Source organism: Athene cunicularia (assembly GCF_003259725.1).
Source record: "Athene cunicularia isolate RWA chromosome 1 unlocalized genomic scaffold, athCun1 chr1_part1, whole genome shotgun sequence".
NCBI lineage: Eukaryota > Metazoa > Chordata > Aves > Strigiformes > Strigidae > Athene > Athene cunicularia.
This window is the reverse complement of record NW_020799091.1, coordinates 19,498,325-19,518,110: the sequence shown is the minus strand read 5'-3', so window position 1 is coordinate 19,518,110 and position 19,786 is coordinate 19,498,325. Positions and strand designations below refer to the sequence as shown.

The window sequence follows — 19,786 nt, the reverse complement described above, 5'->3', positions numbered from 1 at the left end:
ATGAGGAGTATGTGCTGCATGTCTACTTCACAAAATCAAATTTTTATAAAGACTAAGAAGATAAAATGCCTGGTATGCTCAAGGGGCAGGGTGGCTTTAAATATCAGAAGAGTTTTCCTTCCTACTTGTCTTCCTGTGCAGCCCAAGGTTATTTAGCTGAACTTTCAATACACAAATGGGAATCTTCCTGACTGACTCTGCAGTATAGTTCTTTATGCAGTTTTTCTCTCCTGAGTTTGTCTTTTGTTTTGTTTGAACTACCCGTAAACTCTGACTCAATGAGATTTTTAAAGAATGGGTTGCTGGTATGGGTTGGGGCTGCTCTGATGTTTTGATTTTTTCTGGTCTGCTTCTTGGACAAGGGGACAGAGCAGCAGAGACAGACACCGGTAACAGCATTGAATCAGCATCTGATTCTTCTGGGTGGCATTAGGGTAACTGCATTTCTTCTCCAGGAGAAAATTAAATTAGAGTCTTATTATGGGAAGCTTGTACATAATGCAACTTAAGCAAAATTTGAATAGAGAGAGGTTTTTTATTTTTGTCAAAAAAATGAGGTAATTGGGAAAAGAACAGAGAGTGTCAGGCATTTAAACCCCTGAAGTCTTGCAGCATGAAGTATAACAAGGCCAAACTGAAAGGTAAACTTCTGCTCCCTAAGAGCAGATAAGACTTGCAGGAGCATTCTTGGAGCCTCAGCAGCTGTAGACCTTTAACTAGACGCAAAGTCTCAAGCAAACATTAGAAAGCAGATCCAAGAAGGCCTTGAGCCCAAACCCTTTAGTTATTTTTCATTCCCCCCTCTCAACTAACAGATGATGTTAATTTTAATTTCTTTTTACTTGTAGCTTTCAGCTACTGCAGTTACAACACTGCGGAAGGTGCAATATTGCATCTCTGGGGATTTTTAGGCTTTCAAGCACAGCTGGGAGACTTGTAGATAGAAATCAGCTGTAACAGGCTGTAGAGTGTGCTGGATATATCGGTGCTGCACTCCGCTCTCCTCTGGCTTCTGCAGGCATTGCTGCTTCCCCACTGCCCCCAGCCCACCTACTGCAGAAAGGTAATAAAAAGACTTCTCTAGGGAAAGAAAGCATCTAGCTGTAAACTCAACAAGACCTCCTCAGTGATATTCTCTGTATTAGGAAACATCATCTGGCAGGCATATTTCAGGAATCCCTATTACAGCACTTGCCAACACCTTGAGTAAACTCCAATGCTATCTATTTGTTGTTGAAAGCCACAGGAGATTTAATCTATGGCATTCTTGAGCTCTTCCCTGCAGATCCCATAGCCTGTTTGAACTAATGAGAGAGAGGGCTGAACCACAGGGCTTGCTTCTTTTAATCCATCAATAAAATAGGGTTTTTATCATCTAAACGAGTTTCTTACACGTGAATCCATCTGTCCTGCTCATAAAAAAACAGTGTATATAAATAACTTTGAGGTAGTTCTTGCCCATACAAATGAATTAGTCCTTGAGTAACAAACAAATCCTCCAAAGTTTAACATATATTTAAAGATACAACAAATTAATATTGAGGGTTTCAATTTATTGAGGGTTTAACATGGAGAGTAGCTGCACAAACGCTCCTAGAGAAAATACTCTTGTGTTAGATTTTGTCATGGCATCAAAATTTTTTGAAGCAAGGAATTTTTTCTATATGCAGTCTCAAAATATCACAAAGAGGTGAAGAATTTTGACAAAATGTACTGCAAGAGTTATCTGGTGGAATATTTTGGGCCTGTGTTGGTATTTCTGTCAGAAAGATGTTCTCACTCTTGCAGAGGTGTGGTGTCCCCTTAACTTTTGTTGTTGAACATCCTTAGGAATAAGGTTTAATAAAGCCGAAGCTATGATAAACGAACACAACTATTGTTGTGTTTAATAACTTAAAATGGCATCAGGTTAGTCAACAAGTTCATTTTTTCTCTTGGAACAGAGTGAACCACATGGCCAAACTGATACTTGCTGTTGAATTTCCTCAGGTTAAACTCAGCTATCGTATGTGGCAGGAGTCAACGTAAAGACACAGGAAAGCACGTTTGCAGTGTATGAACAAAATTGGTATAGTAAATGCTGTTATTCTGCTGATTCCAGATCTTCCTCGATTTGCTTTGGCCAAATGCAGAGTTTATGTGAGTTTAAGTGAACATGAAGTTAGAGAAGTAAAGTGACTGTAGCCTAGATCTTTGGCTTTTAAAATATGATTACTCTGTAATGCAATGGCCAGTTTTGCTCTTTTTTGGTGCACTAATAGCTAATGCCCTTTTCTCTTTATTCTTATTTTCATAATGAATAACCTCTACTGTTCCTGTTTTGTTCAATATTGTTCTCTTACATGTCTATGGTATGGAAGTGTGCATGCACGCACATGCACAGAGCGTTCCCATTACACAATGTCCTGCTGCGATCCCCACCAGCTGAAAAGCATTAGAGCTGCTGCTGCGCAATCTGCTCCTCTGGCAGGGCTGGCCAGGGCTTTCAGATGCTACTGACCCCAGTGGAGAAATTGCATTCACTCAGTGAATATTCCCATGTGTTGTTATTGAAGAGTAAGAAATCGCGGCTCTAAAAATTCTGGAAGGGAGCCATAGAGTACCAGCTGTAGGTCCTAAATGATTTATTTTGTTGTTTATAGTGATCATTTTTTCCCTAAGGGTCCCATATTGACCTATGACATGTCTAGGGCACTTGGATTTCTGGGTTGAAAGGCATTTAAAAAAAATCGAAATAGAGCCTTTATTATTTTTTAAAAAAGTTCTCAGTTGATTTTGTAACCTCTGTCACATACAGAATAAATAGTTGTATAATGTAAAGGTCTCATCTGAATCGGTCCATAGTGTTCTGTAATTTCCTCATGTTTAAGGATTTAGAAATAAAATTACTAACTGGCCTAGATAATGCCCTTCCTCAGATCACATGCAAGATGACTGGCTCTTTCAAATTTGGTTATTATTTTATTTTACGGTAGAATATATCTGCACATGCATGTATACATTCTGTATTATATGTGTTTATGATTATGTTCCAATGAACTGTCTAATATCTTGGGCAAATCAAGGTGATTTCTTGAATTCCAATGGTTTAATTTTCTCCAAGCTTTATATCAGTGCTCTTCCTTAAACTGTTGATTACAGACCAGAGTTAAGTTTATTATCTCCTATACTTAAGAGAATCTTTGCATGCTGAATAGCATGTGAATTGTCCATCCACAAACTGAGACTGGGACCTGGTCAGAGAAATGGAAAACTCCACAAAGACTGAGGCTCAGAGAAAGCACTTTCTAAAAGCCGCCTTCTTTATTGTGTGCTTTTACACCAATGCATTAGAAAAATGTCATTTATAACCTTTTGAACAAACTAAATCTCCCTTTGTCAGGTCAATGAAAAAAAAATTAAATCCAACTGTGATAAGGAAGGATTTAGAAAATCAAATGATGGGAAAAAAAAATCTCAGTCTTACTCAGCTGACCCTGCTGTTGAAGTTGTGGCGCTTGCTAGAGCTTCAGTGTGCCCTCAGTCAGCCACCCTCTGTCAGGATGCTGTTAGAAAACATTTCCTCTAATCCCATCATTCACTGCTGTTGTGGAAACCAGCAGGCTCCCTAGCAAATCCACCCACTATTATTTTTTATCCTATTGAAATCGCTACGTTATTGGACATAAAATGGCTCATGTGCAACGTGAAGAGCCAAGTGGGTTTTGCCATCACTCACGCCAAAACTAAGTATGGATTAAATTGCACCCTGCCAGCACAAAGTGTGCATTGTGTGGCTTTGCTCTGCAGTATCCAACCTCAGCGTCCTCTGTGCCTGATAAAACACAACACATCGCCTTCAATACCCCTTTTTTTTAAAGGGCAAAACAAAGCAGCAGTGTCTGCCCTGGAATGTGCTGCAGGTAGTGATCTAAACCTCCATCACCGAAGTCAGCAAGAGGATTAATTTAATGCATGATGGTTGTTGCTTGGAGAAACTTCACAGGAATGCAAACCAAAGGCCCTCAAAGAGCCCACAACAAAGAGAAAAGCTATACAATCTTAAACTCCTGGTAGGATGAGGACCATTGGATTAAGAGCTTGGTCTCCGTTGTAGAAAAGGCAGGAAACACTCTTGTACTGAAAAACAAACAAGCAGGAAAAGATTTTGGGGCATTTTTTGGTTTTGTGGGGTTTTTTTGTAGACTTCTCTTAGAAAGATAGTTGGCTAGAAAATTGCAGCCTTGCTACTGACATTTATGTAGTATCTTGTATGGTCAAACCTCTATGCAAGTGTTATGATCACATACGTACTGTGTTGAGTTGTATTTTTTTCCCAGATAAAACAGAGTACCTGTTTTTCAATTCCTGTCTCGTTCTTGATTTATTTTTGGCAGGGGCACACCATTGCAATCCTCTCAGTGCTGAGAGTCACGAAGCTACCTTTATCGACACAAAATGAACTACCAAACATGCCATGGGCTGCTTTGCAGACTTGCAAGCATTTAACTGAACTAGGAGGATGATCAGGTGGGCCAGGGATGTGGACTGCTGCCATTTTTGACAGCCCCAGCAGATGACAAGTAGAAGACTACTCAGGAGTGCAGCACATGGGCACAGTCATAGGAGACCTTGCTATGCTGGGAAGATGCTCCCAGATAAGCTCTGAATTATGTACTTAAAAGACTGGAGAAATAACAGCAGTACACAGACAAGAACCAATGCAAAATTTGCTAGACTAGTGACAGGACAGAGCAGCTTTCTCTCAAACTCTTCCATAAAAACAAATAGTGCTACAAATTTTCCATCAGAAGCAACCTGACTTTATGTTACCTACCATCCTTATCTGGATTCAGGTTCCAGTCACCACTTGTTACGTCTTTACCATAAGAAGTCATGTAATTATACGCAATTACCGAAGTACTCTTTCATCTCAGTCCTCCACTCTTGTCAGTCAAACCATGCCATCCCTTTCTTAATCATTTAAATTGTACAGCATCCCATTTGAGTTAAATTTTCCTAAATCTTTTCAACATATAAACCTTCTGGACAATGTTTGAAAAATAGCCTAAATAATCACGGCTAATTTGTCTTCTCTAGCAGTATTCTCTAATTTCCTTTTTCTTCTACAAAGGTTTGAAACCACTCTTGGCTGCTGTGCAGTGCAACATAAGCACAGACTAATCAGGTGGTACAAAACAGGGGCCATGATTAGGGTGTCCTTTTCTGCTTCAGAGATACAGGTACTCTCATTTATGTATTTATCTTGTCTGAAACAGTGTACTGAGTGGAGTACTTGGGTTTCTTTTCAAAGACATTATACAGACAGCAATCTGTGGTGCTTAGCAGCTTTGTTTTTCCTAAGAAGCAAAATTGTGAAAAGATCTGAAACACTACAGTTTTAAGGATTGATGTTAACTTACTGCTTCTTCAAGGTCCTCCAACTTGAAGAATGATGCTACTGTTAAACAGCAAGCATCTTAAGACAAAGATACACCAAATTATACTGTAATTTTAACACTATTAAACCATTATGGAATTCTAAAAAAAGAGAAAAGAATTGATCACTAACTTTGTATAGAATGCTATTATTAATCTGAGATCAACAAACCAAGACCGGTTCACGTAACATTTTATTCACAAGTAGAAAAAGTATTACAAAATGATTTATACAAGATTTTAATTTACATTCCTTAAAGGCATATTTAAAACAGCACTGTAAGTCCCTAGACATGATACGTGGGCAGTCTGAATGCAGTGGTAGTGTATGTTTTCTATTGGCATGTACAACATTGCTTGCCACAGGCAATATAAAAAAGACCAATTTGGTTAAATTAAGGAAAAAAGTATATACACAATATACACATATATTTAAAAAGCACTCTCTTCATTTTTTTTTCTCCCAGTTTGTTCTCAAGCTATCTGTCACTCATTTAAAGAAATGAGTATTTTTCTCTAGAGTTGCCGGACAAAAACAATTATACAAAGTGTAAATTCCAATGGGAAAACATACTTACTGTGGCAGATGCTGGCAAAACTTTTGAACATAGCATTTTAAAGAACTGTTATTAGTGAAAAGTTAAATCTCCATATGTTCTAAAAATATCTTGCCATATACTGAAATGCACATTGGATTTTTTCTATTTACAAAGTATATACAAAGAAACACACATCTCTTAATGCACATGTAGTGAAAAATAATGTTTTGTTACTTCTTAAATGAAAGTATCCAAATAAATTATTCAAAACTGTTCTTATTTGAATATATAAAGTATTTAGCTGAGTCCTCCCTGTATATCTGCATATTATTCTGTCAGTGACCAAATGGTGGTTGGTATTTACTACTTTAATAAAAAATCATGTAAATTCTTCACTTACTTTGGTTTGAATTTGGTAACTGTTATTCATGATTTTTGCACACATGAATAATCTCACTGGTTTTAGCTGAAGCACTTTACTGCCTTGGCTTCCTATACTGGCTTTAGCTATTTATGTGCAGGTTCAACCTTCTACTGGGTGCTTCAAAGCAAAAGTCTTGTTCCATTATGGAATATGAATACTGTCTCAACATTTCCATTGCCACACAAACCATGTGTGGAAAGATGAGTAACCTTTATTGCAAATTTGCATTTGTTTTGCGGATTGCTTTGCTTCTGTCAAGGCACAATGGGTACTTTAAAGAATAATTGCTAGAGTTAATCACTGACAAGTTTGAGCCTGATGAATGTAATGAATCAGTAGAGGTTACTGGGATTACTCACAGAAGTAAAAACTATTTTAGGGATAAAAATGGCTGCAGAACAAATGGTATTATGGGATGTGATGCAACAAACATGTTAAAAAAATCTTAAAGAACAGCAGTAAGGGCAGAGAACTGATTATTTGCTAGGCATGCGTATACCTTTGAGGATTCAATTCAGAGTTGGGTTTTTTTTTTCCAAAAATGTTATGAATTAATTTTTATATTTTGTGTGGAAAAACTGAGTTTACAAAATACTATCATGAAAAGGACAGAGTGACATGAATGAAAAGGCCTGCCAGATGAATTAGGTCACCATGAAGCTTGACCCTTGAAAATAATGTATTACTAAAAAATATTGGTAATAGTCTCATTGTATGAATACTTGTCATGGCACGCCTGCTATAGTTTGACATTTTGATGTGACAGTTGATTACATTTATTCAACATCCAAAAAATGACATGTTCTAACAACAAGTGCTGTATTCCAATACTGGAACTACCAATTAAACACAACATCCCTATCTATATGGCTGACTTTCATTAAACTAAATCTAATTTAAAGCTAATCTCCTGCTATATTTAACAAAACAATACCCCCTCTCACAAATGTAATAATTGTATGGAGGGGACTTCAACCATACATATTCTAACATGCACATTCTTTAACTCCCCAAACTAGCTTATTGACTATAATGTAATATATATAATAAAAGATTCAGTTATCAATAGATGATCCTTGCATAAGTAGAAATGTTTCTTTTTTTAAGACCTTCAACAGCAGGAAACCGATTTAAAATTAGAGCCAGTCAAAAAAATCCTAATGCATGAATAAATCTGCGAGCAGAATAACTGGCAACATCTTGTCCCATGCCTTCTGACATCATCTGTAGCCATATTTAAGATATCCACTTAAACACACTGAAGCATTAATATTTCTTGCTGTATTTACATATACTTCTAAGCTCACTCCATTAAGACTTTTTGAGAATCTGAGGGAATAGAAGGTCATTTTTTAAAAAGAGATGCAAAAGGTCATAAATCCACTTTCAGGGTTCTCCTAGGATGCTCCTTGAAGTTTCACTTTACAGCTGTTACAGCTCATATGCAACTAGGTGTGAAATGATGCCATTTTTTTTCCAGCTGATTTTGAAACGATGCAACATTGAGGACCAGACTAAGTTTGATGAGAATCAGCAGAGGAGCATAAGGGAAGAAGTCAGCTCTAGTGCTGAGAGAAATAGCTTGGTTTCCTAAAAGAAAGTGAAGAGAAAAGTGGTTAAATAAACGCATAAAAAACCTGTATGTACTTCTATACTTGACTAAACACTAAAAAAATACAGCTATACTTCTTGCTGTAGAAATCCACTTAAACCTGAAGACTGAACATGTATTAAAACACCCATTAAAAACCTTGTATTTATGTGCACATAAAAATATGCTATCTTCTGTTTTTATCGCATTATTTATTTTGCAATATAATAATAATGTATGGCCCTATGCAAGACTGTAATGCATCCACATGTATTAAAAAGACCACCCTTCCTCAAAATATTTCAAAAAGACAAGGAAGATGAAAGACAAATAGAAAAAAGGGGGTAGACTGAGATGAAAAAATTTTCTTGAAGTTGTACAGCTGGTCAGAGTTCAGCCTGAAAACGTATCTCAGGTAAGCCTAGTCCTGGTCCTGTCCCTCAAATACTACTTAAATTTCTCCACCAAAGAAGCATATATAATGATGTACTGTAAAGTCTGAATATGGATAAATTGTACAAAATGAATCAGTAAAGTCTATTAAAAAATTTTAATAACCTAACCTTCCCAAACCATCTTGCTTATTCAGAATTATACACAAATCTCAGTAGTAATACATGATAGTACAAAACCATCAAAGAATATAGAATTTCAAAATGTCAGAAAAGGTGTCCACATACACATAGGAATCAGAAAGAAAAATCACAACTTATATACCATAACAAGTATGGTGAAATGTAAGTTAATTCTTATAGTGATATTTAGAAATTCTGTGGTTCCCTTCATCTAGAAAAACTCAAAATAATATTAATCATGTATCTCTGATACATGGTTTAGTGGAAAAGAAACACAAATCTTTGATTTTTTAAAATCTTGTTTGTATGGAAGTATATGCCCTTAAAACATCAATAGAATATTCAAGTTCCATTGACAACCACTGAAAAACTGGGAATTAGCAGTGTCGAGATTTGCAGTCACAGCCATGTCACTGTCCCTTCCTATATATACTTAAGAGAATACAACTATCACCTAACAAATCCAGTTGGCAACCGGTCACGAGTGGTGTCCCCCAGGGCTCGGTGTTGGGGCCACTCCTTTACTGATGATCTAGATGAGGGGATCGAGTGCACCCTCAGTCAGTTTGCAGATGACCCCGAGCTGGGTGGGAGTGTTGATGTGCTCGAGGGTAGGGAGGCTCTGCAGAGAGACCTGGACAGGCTGGAGCCATGGGCTGAGGCCAACTGGAGGAGTTTCCATAAGGGCAAATGCCGGGGGCTGCCCTTGGGCCACAACAACCCCCAGCAGCGCTACAGGCTTGGGGAGGAGTGGCTGGAGAGCTGCCAGTCAGAGAGGGACCTGGGGGGGTTGATTGACAGCCGGCTGAACAGGAGCCAGCAGTGTGCCCAGGGGGCCAAGAAGGCCAATGGCATCCTGGCTTGTGTCAGCAATAGCGTGGCCAGCAGGGACAGGGGAGGGATCTGACCCCTGTACTCGGCACTGGTGAGGCCGCCCCTCGATTCCTGTGTTCAGTTTTGGGCCCCTCACTACAAAAAGGACATTGAATGACTCGAGCGTGTCCAGAGAAGGGCAACGGAGCTGGTGCAGGGTCTGGAGCACAGGTCGTACGGGGAGCGGCTGAGGGAACTGGGGGTGTTTAGTCTGGAGAAGAGGAGGCTGAGGGGAGACCTCATGGCCCTCTACAGCTCCCTGAAAGGAGGGTGCAGAGAGCTGGGGATGAACCTCTTTAATAAGCGATAAAGTAATAAAGTAATAAGCGATAGGACAAGAGGGAATGGCCTCAAGTTGCACAGGGAAGGTTTAGACTGGATGTTAGGAAGCATTTCTTTCCAGAAGGGGTTGTCAGGCGTTGGAATGGGCTGCCCAGGGAGGTGGTGGAGTCCCCATCCCTGGAGGTGTTTAAGAGTCGGGTCAACATAGCGCTGAGGGATCTGGTGTAGTTGGGAACTGTCAGTGTGAGGTTAATGGTTGGACTGGATGATCTGCAAGGTCTTTTCCAACCTAGACAGTTCTGTGATTCTGTGATTCTATAATGGTATTTGGCATGTACCAAAATTAAACTATGACAATTGCTGTCGATGCATGGGCAGTTAGTGGTAGACAAAACTATATATTTTAACTAATATCTTGAAAAAAATAAACCTAGATGAGGTTGGTATTTTCAGTGATAGTATTAGATTTTTCAGGGTCATATGTGTACCAATGAAGTCAATGGCAAAAAAAATTCTTGACTTAGCAGTCTGTTAACCTCCCTTCTCTTGAAAATGTCACCTGAAGAATTAAGGTTTGATTTACAAAGAATTAACTGTTGCACTTACATGTCTTCAGAATATGTTTATTTTGCTAAATACTAATTGCTTTCTACTTCTTTTTTAAGAGCGGTATGAAAGTAGCATGCAAACCAAATGGAAGAGGATCAAAGGAAGGCTGTTTTATTTCTGCAGATGACCCAAAATTTTCATAATTACAGATAGCGTAATTTTCTTAATTAAGTTTGGTGGATTATTAGCATTAGTGGCAACTGCTTTTGTTCCTGCCTCTGTGTAAATGCACAGCTTTCCAGCCACAGTCTACATAACCCTTGAGTAACAACACCAGTACACATGCCATAATTTAGGATCCTTTTACAGATTAGCAACCTGCTGCTCCAAGTTCTCCAATAGTAGAAAATGCAATTTTAAAAACACAGAGCACAGCTGATATTCAAAAAGATATAATGATGAAGCAGTAGCACAGTGACTTTTAGTGATGATTACATTGTTACGTGGTAGACACCACTGTTTATCACCTCTTCTCATTTTGACCTCAGACCTGCATTTTCTCTCAGCTTTTATAGCTTAAATTATATTTTATGGACAAATTTATGGAATGTTTTATCTGATAACATGGGAATAAAAATGGCATTAAAAAGCATTTGAGATTGTCTCTTCTGTTTCTGCTACTGCTGTAGTAACTTCACAGAGAAGGCTTTGTAAATATTTTTTGATGAACACTTGCATGTATTTTTGTTTTGCTTACAATGAGCAAAGACAAGTCCTGAGATCTTCCCTCACAAACACGGACTAGCCTCACATAATAGTTTGGACATAAGGCTATTAAACTGGTTTTTTTTCCCCTGAAATTTAATGAAAAAAAAACCTGATACGAGCTGACTGGTGTACAGACTTACCCCTGTATTTTGGTTCATACTATCTCAACATTATAGTTCGAGTAATGACACTTTTCAAATTCAGTCAATGATTTATGAATGTGAAACTGTTGGATCTCTTGTAGAATTTTAATTTATTTCAGCACTAGTTAGATGTAACCTATGGAGAAACATAACCCTGCAACTTTTAACAATTCTATTTTTATCTAGCTCTACATGCCTTGAGTACTCGTCCTCACTCCTTTCTAGTTATGTTTTTTACCTCTTTATCAGTCTGTAGCATCATTTGCTGTTCCATTTCGCTTTGTCTTTGGCTGGGTTTCAGCAGCCGCTGAGTTCTGAAGTGATGAAACTTCCATGCATGTTCTATGTTTGGACATTTCAAAGGACTTTGCAATGTTTCCATCAAGAGACTTAGCTGAAATAAGTACTTCATTTAGTTCCTTGTTATTATCCAACACAACAGTGGCTGCATTTTCAGTCTCAGGACTGCAGGATTTTGCAGATCCTTCAGCCAGTTCTGAATACGATTCACACAAAGAAATGCTTTCACAACAAGCTGAGTTTTGCATAAGAGGCCAAGCATCTGAAATGTCCCCACAGGTAGAGTGTGAGAGAGAACCAAGGAAGGTAGGAATCATTTCTCCAACAGAATCAGAAGCCCTGCAAAAGGACAAAAAAATACATGGTTTTAAAAGCATTCAAGAAAATATTATCATATTCTAATTATTGTCATTAATAATTACAGATATTTTGAGAAGCTTTAACAGGGTTATATTAAGTTAATATTCTAGAGGCACCCTGTACAAACATATTATTTTGAAAAGGAATACAGTTTGTTCCTTATCAGGTAATGATGAAAGCTCTGGAGAACACTACTGAAGGTAAAGAGGATGGCTAGAGCCCTTCACACTGTGGATTCAGGGTTTTAGAAAACATGAACTACAGCTGGGATTGTTTACAGTCTAAGGAACAGAAATATGAATAAAAGTATGCTCAGATACAAAGACTGTTTCAAAGAGGAAGGAATTTATTTGTTCTCAATGCATGGCTGGGTTGGTGTTTAAAAAAAGATAAAACAACCTTAAATTGCAGCAAGAAAGATGTTTGGAAAGACTGTGGAATCTCCAACACAAAGGTTTTTTCCAAAAAACCCCCCAGGGTAGACAAATATCTAACAGAAGGAAAAGAAGTAAAGTGGGTTCAGACTGGGAAAAGGGAATAGGTAACAAGACTGCTTGAAACTCCTTCTTCTATCTGCATGATTTAATATTGAACATGCATTCACTTTAGATTTTCCAGTTTGTTCTGTCTAGCCTTCAAAATGTGAAAAGTTTTTCTCATATTCTCTTTCATGTGGAAAGGGCAGAATATTAATGAAGGGCAAGGATTTCAATTCTCACAAGTATTATTTTTATTTTATGGAAAGTGAAGAGAGTGGAAGTAGAAACTGAATATTATCTATCTCACATGTATTTAAGGTGCATGACGACACTGACATGTCTGAGTGCACTACACATGCCTACCTCTGCTGAAAGCCCAGTAATGTTTTATACTCTAGTATGCCAAAATAAGTATTAACAAAACGAAAAAGATATACTAATATATTTTATTTCCAAAAACTGTTTACAGGTTTATAAAACTGTAAAGGCTATATTAAGTCTGATAGACTGTAATAATTTGTGTGACAAAACTCATCCCACACTAACATTGCCTACAACAGACTTAAGTAGCCTTATTCATTTCCAAAACATGATGCTTTAATAGCTTTGATATACACACAAAGCATTTTTAGAGATGAGGCCAAAAGTCAGGACACTGCACCACAATTGAAGGAAATACATTATTTTGGCAAAGGAAATTGAAGCAAACTCCATTTCTGCTGGAAGGAACCACAGATCTTTGATGTCCACAGAGCATGGATACAACATTTATTTTTAAAGCCTTAACCAAAAGATCCCTCACAAAGTACACAACTCTCAATTTGTCAGCCTTGGTGGTATAAAAGGATGACTCAAGCTTGCTGGTATTTAAACAAGTTATTATAGAAAATTTAGGTACTTTGTATCTTGTACTTAGGTCACTAAGTCACCTTGCATAAACAATACCTATGAAGAAGCTGCCTCTACATTTTTAGTTACATTTGGCCACAAGAACAAAAGAGCTGAAGGCCAATTTAAGTCCTATATGGAAAACAATTCTAGATGAAAGAAATAAATACATCCTGTGTTAAAATCTGTAACCAGTACTCTGAACGACACCATGAATTTGATATATTTAGCTCATGGCACTGCTGTAGAAATAGCTACTCTACTACTCTATTTATATTCAGCTGATCAGAAGAAACTAATGATTACAATCTGGTAGAAATTAAGAAATAATACGTGCTACAAATCTCACAGTCATTGAGAGCTTCTAAAAAAAGAAAATCTTCATGACACTTCTAAACTGTACCTTAACTCCCCAGATTCACGGGTTTATGCAGCACCTTGCTAACCCATAGCAGAAGAGGGGATCACCAAAGCCTTTAAGGTACCATAGAGTAAGAGGAAGACTATCTGCTTGTGAGAGAAGTCAGTCACTTCTTCATCAGAGAAACTGATATATCATGTTGGCATATATTCAGTAATACTTAAAATTGATTTTTCACCATAAACCTGTTTTTGCACAAAACAGAAGTATATGCCTACAGTTCATCAAAATCCCTCATTCCACTCGGAACAGCTACTGTATCTATATAAATATTTATCTGAGTGCATAAGAAATATTTAATGTTTAACAGACATTTATAAAACTAAGTTACCTTTCATTAAGCGTAGTCTGTGAGTGGAAAGCACAACTGTGACTGCTGTGCTCCATGCTACATGTTTCATCACAGCACAATGATGGAATCAAATGAACTGGTCCTAAGGAATAAAAATTAATTTAATAGTGTTAGAAGGACTAAAGGTCTGTATAAACTTAGTCTCTGTACTCTTTCAAACTTGAGTATTAGTTTGCCAGTTACATTATAATATATTGATTAAGGAAAGAGATTTCTTATTGCAAAAAAATGGCTTCTTTAATTTATTACTTTCAAATGGAATTACTTATAAAAGCCAGACCGTTCCTCCAGGAATAATACAGACACCAGTCATGAGTATCTACTTTTTAAATTACTTTTCAATGAGATACATTGAGAAGAATCACATTCTGAGTTAACATATTAGGATGGTATTTAAGCCTGTGCTCTTGTGTTAAATTCTCTATTAGTTAACATAATAAATGTATCTGTTCTGATACTACTTCACAAAATCTCAATGATTTCAATTGTGCAGGTTTTTAATGTCCTTTAGTGTTCATATCATGTCTGCTAAATCCTTCACACCAATGTAAATCTTAAAGCCATATGAAGTGCTATTTATATCAGAAAGAAATGAGATAGATAAAGTAAAGGGTCATTGGAATGAAAACAGAAAAAAAAAAAAAAAAGTCATAACCAAATAGCTACTTAGAAATTCTATGTGCTTATTGAGATATTAGCTCAGGACAAAGGGTAGTTTGACGTTAGCTCAGTAGTTAAAGTTAAATGTGGCAACTCAAGTGTTAGATAAATGTTCATCATGCCATAAAGTCACTTTTATATAGACCTAACATACCACATGTCTGTGATGTGCTTCTCTGGCACTGGCAACAAGTTCGGTGGTCATATTCATTTAGCCGTGGTCTATCAAAACATGACAATTCAGAGCCATTGTAGTGAATGTCTTGTGATCTCAGAGACCCTTGGGACAAAAAAAATGAATAAAAATATGTATTAGTAAGTTATATTCTTTTCCCTGTTCAGAGCCTCCTATTTTCACAGAATGCTTAAATGTCATACTATACAGTATTTCCAGACGTTTTTCAACTGAAAAACTCACAATGATTATTTGGTTGCGTATAACACAAACCACAGACTTTGCAACAAACCCAAGAATAGCTAGTTCAACTACAGCCTCTTCTAGGGAAATATCTGCTCTATTTTGATGATGATTTGAGAGAACATCTTATTCATTGTTACATTTTCTCAGGGTTTAATGATTCTCAGTGATTCCCAACTGAAATTTTCCACATTCAGCTTTCAGACACTGGGATTTTGTTTATGTTATCCTAATGAGCTTTGTATTAACAGCAGCATTCATCAATCTGTATAACTGTAAGCCAAGGCAACCGAGTTACTGAATTTCACTAACTCGTTTGAATACACTATGACTGAAATTTTTAAAACTTACATTGTAAAGCGTCTTCTAGGTTAGGAACAATTCTTACAATGCCTCTCTGAATCTCTTTATTTTTGCTTGTGCTGTAAGCAGTGATAACATCAGTTCTTCCTAGTTATTAGTCTTTTTTGACATCGAGTGTTCATTAGATGCGATAAACATATTTTAAGAAAAGTTTTTAAACAGTTTTAAACTACTTTTGACTTTTATCTTAATTTAAATTAAGGGGCAGAAAAATGTTTATTATAAACAATCTGTGAATTACATTGCTGAGCTCTTATTATTTTTAAAAAAATTATAAATCTAACTGGCTTAGTCATTTAATTAATCTTGAATATGCCCATAAAACCAAAATTGTTAATGACAAATGTGCTATCTACACTGGTCACGTTCATTATCTCAGTGAGCTAAGTTGTTTCACAGTGGCGTGTGATGCACAGATCCTCCAAGCTCATATTTCCACATTGGCACTGCAACTCTATGATGACATTCCAGCTAAAATCCCCAATGGTCCACATATATCTGTGCAGATTCTAAAAAGTACGGCACAGAATTAATATAATTGGATTATTTCTGGACATCTGCACAGCATTTTCTCACTAGAAGCTGGAACACCCTCACTGAGCTGGCAAACATGTATGGATATTTAGTCTTGGGCTTCTGCAAGCTTGTTCATCTCAATGTTAAATTACCTTGAATGCTGTAGAAATTTCATTTATTTACCTACAGAGAGATTTGCCACACTAATACTGGTATATGAATATTACAAAGAAACAGTAATAATTGGAAACTTACAGCTCGGTTTCTTCTCCATAAACTGCCTCTTACAATAGATAACACAAAGAATAAGAAGAGCCAAGAGCACTGTTGCAAGTGCGCTGCATATAACAGCTGCTAGTGCAGTGTCTCGAGGACTGGAAGCAGTTGATGGGATCTTCACAAGGTTTACTTTGGTGGTACCTGAAATATAATTTAGTAAGAATTAAGGCAAAGTGTAAACATTTCAGGAATATACTCATGTAAATGAAAGTCTGGGAAACAGAAGTGGTTTGTAGCACACACAAAAAAGGATGTTCCATCTGCTAATATATAAACCTAATAAACCTAATATATAAACCTAAATAATATATAAATATATATAAACATTAATTGCACGTATAAATAGATACGGTTATCAGCAATCCCGTTACAGAAAAACCTTTAAAAAAATATATTGCAAAATGAGTGGTAATGAGTGAAGATGCATACAAAGGCATTCTCACTGTCCATGAGAATGGAATCAGATCTTTATGATGAAAACAAGGAGATCTGAATTTTTAATGATGTCACATGACTTTAATATGGAGAATATTTCCTAGTTCAGGAAGCTATCCACTAGAGGGAGTCATAAATACATGACCTTGTCTTAATAAGGAAACTTTCTGAGAACTGAGACACCCACAGAAAGTTCAAATGCTGTCAAAGGTGCCATTTTGCTTGATTGTGTATGTGATGACACCATGGCCATTTCTAGGATCAAATCCAGGATTTCAACAGTGTTACTTTTTTTTTTTTTTTAGTGATAGTTTTTTAATACAGACAATACCTCTCCTAAAAATTCAGCAAATTGACTTTATATCCATATTAGTAAAGAGTTAAGTAACGTTTCTAGCTTTTACAAAAATTGTTACTTTTTCATGGAAAGTAATAAAAATATATTGAAACGACTATTGAAAGTATCCTAAATTACAAAAGGTGTATTAAAATTAAATTCATAAAATCACTTAAGTTGGAAAAGACTCTCCAACTGTTAACCTTGCACTGCCAAGTCCACCACTAAACCATGCCCCTAAGCACCACATCTACACATCTTTTAAATACCTCCAGGGATGGTGACTCAACCACTTCCCTGGACAGCTGTTCTGGTGCTTGACAACCCTTCCGGTGAAGAAATTTTTCCTAAAACCCAATCTAAACCCTCCCTAGCACAACTTGAGGCTGTTTCCTCTTACCCTATCCCTTGTTACTTTGGAAAAATACAACACCCACCTCACTACAACCTCCTTTCAGGAGCAATGAGGTCTCCCCTGAACCTCCTTTTCTCCAGGCTAAACAATCAGTTCCCTCAACTGCTCCTCATGACCTCATGAAACCTGTTCTCTAGACCCTTCACCAGCTTCGTTGTTCTTCTTCAGATGTTCTTTTTTGTTCTAAAATGATTTTTTAGCAACTTAATAATTCTGATAGCTCATCTGTTTCCATCTACTTTGAAGTTCACATCAATTCAACAATATTTTATGAGAAAAGGAACAAAACATTATTTCTCTGACAGTAAATTAAAAAAAACCCAACAAAACCAAAACACAAGCTGTATTTTATTAACTTAAAAAATAAGTTAAACATGCCTATTTCCCCCTGAAAATCTTTGGTTAAAACCTAAAGACTGTAATTCCTAAAAGAAGGTCCATATGTTTAAATTGGGAGATAAATGTCTGCCAGAGTATATTAAAATCACTAATCAAATTGTACATATATACAATTGCTTGATATCCTAACTGCAATATAGTAATAGCAGAAGAGAACTCACTTATTAACTTAGTGCAAGCTGTGGAATTGTATTACTCAGGAATACTTTTCTCAAATAATTATGCTATTTCCTCAACACACCTCAAACGTGGGCAGCAAAGCATTTGCACTATCACATTGCTTTCTTATAATGGCCGAGTGTCAAAAAGCTAGGTATTTTGAAAATCAACTTTATTACATCCAATTCTAAGTCTTCAGACCACTTACACCAAAGAAAATATTAACTTCTAGGAAGAACTAAGAATCCAGATTTTATTTTTAAAAAGACACAAAACTTAAATAAAGAGTTTCTGTGGATTATAGTATTATGTAGTTGCTGGCATGTGAAGAGATAAAAGTAAGTGGAACAGATTAAAAGGTGGAGAGGGCAGATCACAGCTATTATTCAGAAGAATGTTTAGTTGTTAATTTCCTGATTTCAGTGTGAGAAAAACAAGTGTTACTGCATTTACATCTGCTTGAATATTTCTATTTACCTTTGATTTGTACTTCTATGTTCCACCAACACATCAACAAATTTATAGCATATCTTTTCTATATCCATTAACTTGCCAAATTTGACAAAGTGGAACTACTGGAGACAGTCCAGCAAAGGGCCACAAAAATGACTGAGGAATTGGAGTGTCTCCCCTGTGATGAAAGGCTGAGAGAGCTGGGACTGCTCAGCCTGGAGAAGGCTCAAGCAGGTACCCTCATCAGTGTAGGTAAGTCCTTGAAGGGAGGGTGCAAAAAGAACAGACCAGGCTCTTCTCAGTAGACCAGAGGCCATGGGCATAAACTGTAACACAGGAGGTTCCCTCTGAACATGAGGAAACACTTTTTCAACTGTGAGGGGGACCCAGCACTGGCACAGATTGACCACAGTGGTTGTGGAGTCTCCCTCTTTCAAGATGCTTAGAAGCCATCTGGACATGGTCTTGGGCAACCAGCTCTAGGGAACTCTACTTGAGCAGGGGGGTTGAACCAGATGATCTCCACTTCCTACCTCAACCATTCTGTGATTCTGAGTTACTAAAATACAGATCTCAAACTTCAAGGCAATAAAGAGGTTGATATCTCCTACATGAACTAGAAATACATTTTGAAACTCTGTCCTTGTACTGAATGTTACCAATTTCATTATCATAGCAGATGGTCTCTCTATTATTTGTGTTCCAGATAACAGAATAAAATTCCAATTCAGCGTCTGAGGTTCTTTTCCTCTTAAATAATTATTACCTGTTCTTCTCTTTATGTTTTTCTATAATTCCTACTACTCACAGACCTCTTTTCCAGATCTTCATTGTTACTTAAAAGAAAAAGCAACCAGTGTTGTAATCTTTTCATTGTAACTTCAGTGCTCTTGGCAGAAACAGTGCAATCCTCCACAGAGAAAACTTTTCACTCAGCTTCTAGGATTCTTGCAACTCTAGTTTTAAGTTTACAGTTTTGACAGACTGCAGAAATTTCTGCCTGGTATATAAAGTTCCAGGATCTTGTTCTGTGAGAACAGTAAAATTATATATATAAAAAAGCTATCTATACAGCAACATGTACTGGCTTTGGTGTGAAAACCAAGGACTGTGGTTTGATACATGGTTTTCAATTTTAGTCAACTGCTTGATCCAGTCTTTAGAAGGTTAAATACAGGCTGGACAAGTATTTAAAAACAAGACAATAAAAAACTAGCAGAATATCTTCAAATATTTTTTTATATCAATATATTTATATTGGGTTGGATATTTTATATCAATATATTTATACTGACACAGGGTCAATGTACCTACCTAAAAGTACTAAACAGAAATTAAGCCTTCATAATCAGAACAAAAAAAATTTGTTAATTTAGAAAGCAAAAGCAGA

The 19,786-nt window shown here is 36.7% G+C and overlaps 1 protein-coding gene across 1 annotated transcript in view; it reads right to left on the bottom strand.

Moving 5' to 3' along the window:
- Nucleotides 1–5,594: 5,594 nt before the first annotated feature.
- The window catches only part of TNFRSF19 (TNF receptor superfamily member 19), a 69,551-nt gene continuing 55,359 nt past the window's right edge, over nucleotides 5,595–19,786 (bottom strand). The window contains exons 7-10 of the mRNA XM_026857316.1: nucleotides 14,777–14,902; nucleotides 13,942–14,044; nucleotides 11,401–11,801; nucleotides 5,595–7,971 (exon numbers count right to left, since the gene is read on the bottom strand). Coding sequence (XP_026713117.1) covers nucleotides 11,408–11,801; nucleotides 13,942–14,044; nucleotides 14,777–14,902 — 623 coding nt within the window. The 3' untranslated portion in view covers nucleotides 5,595–7,971; nucleotides 11,401–11,407. The remainder of the gene's footprint in view (nucleotides 7,972–11,400; nucleotides 11,802–13,941; nucleotides 14,045–14,776; nucleotides 14,903–19,786) is intronic.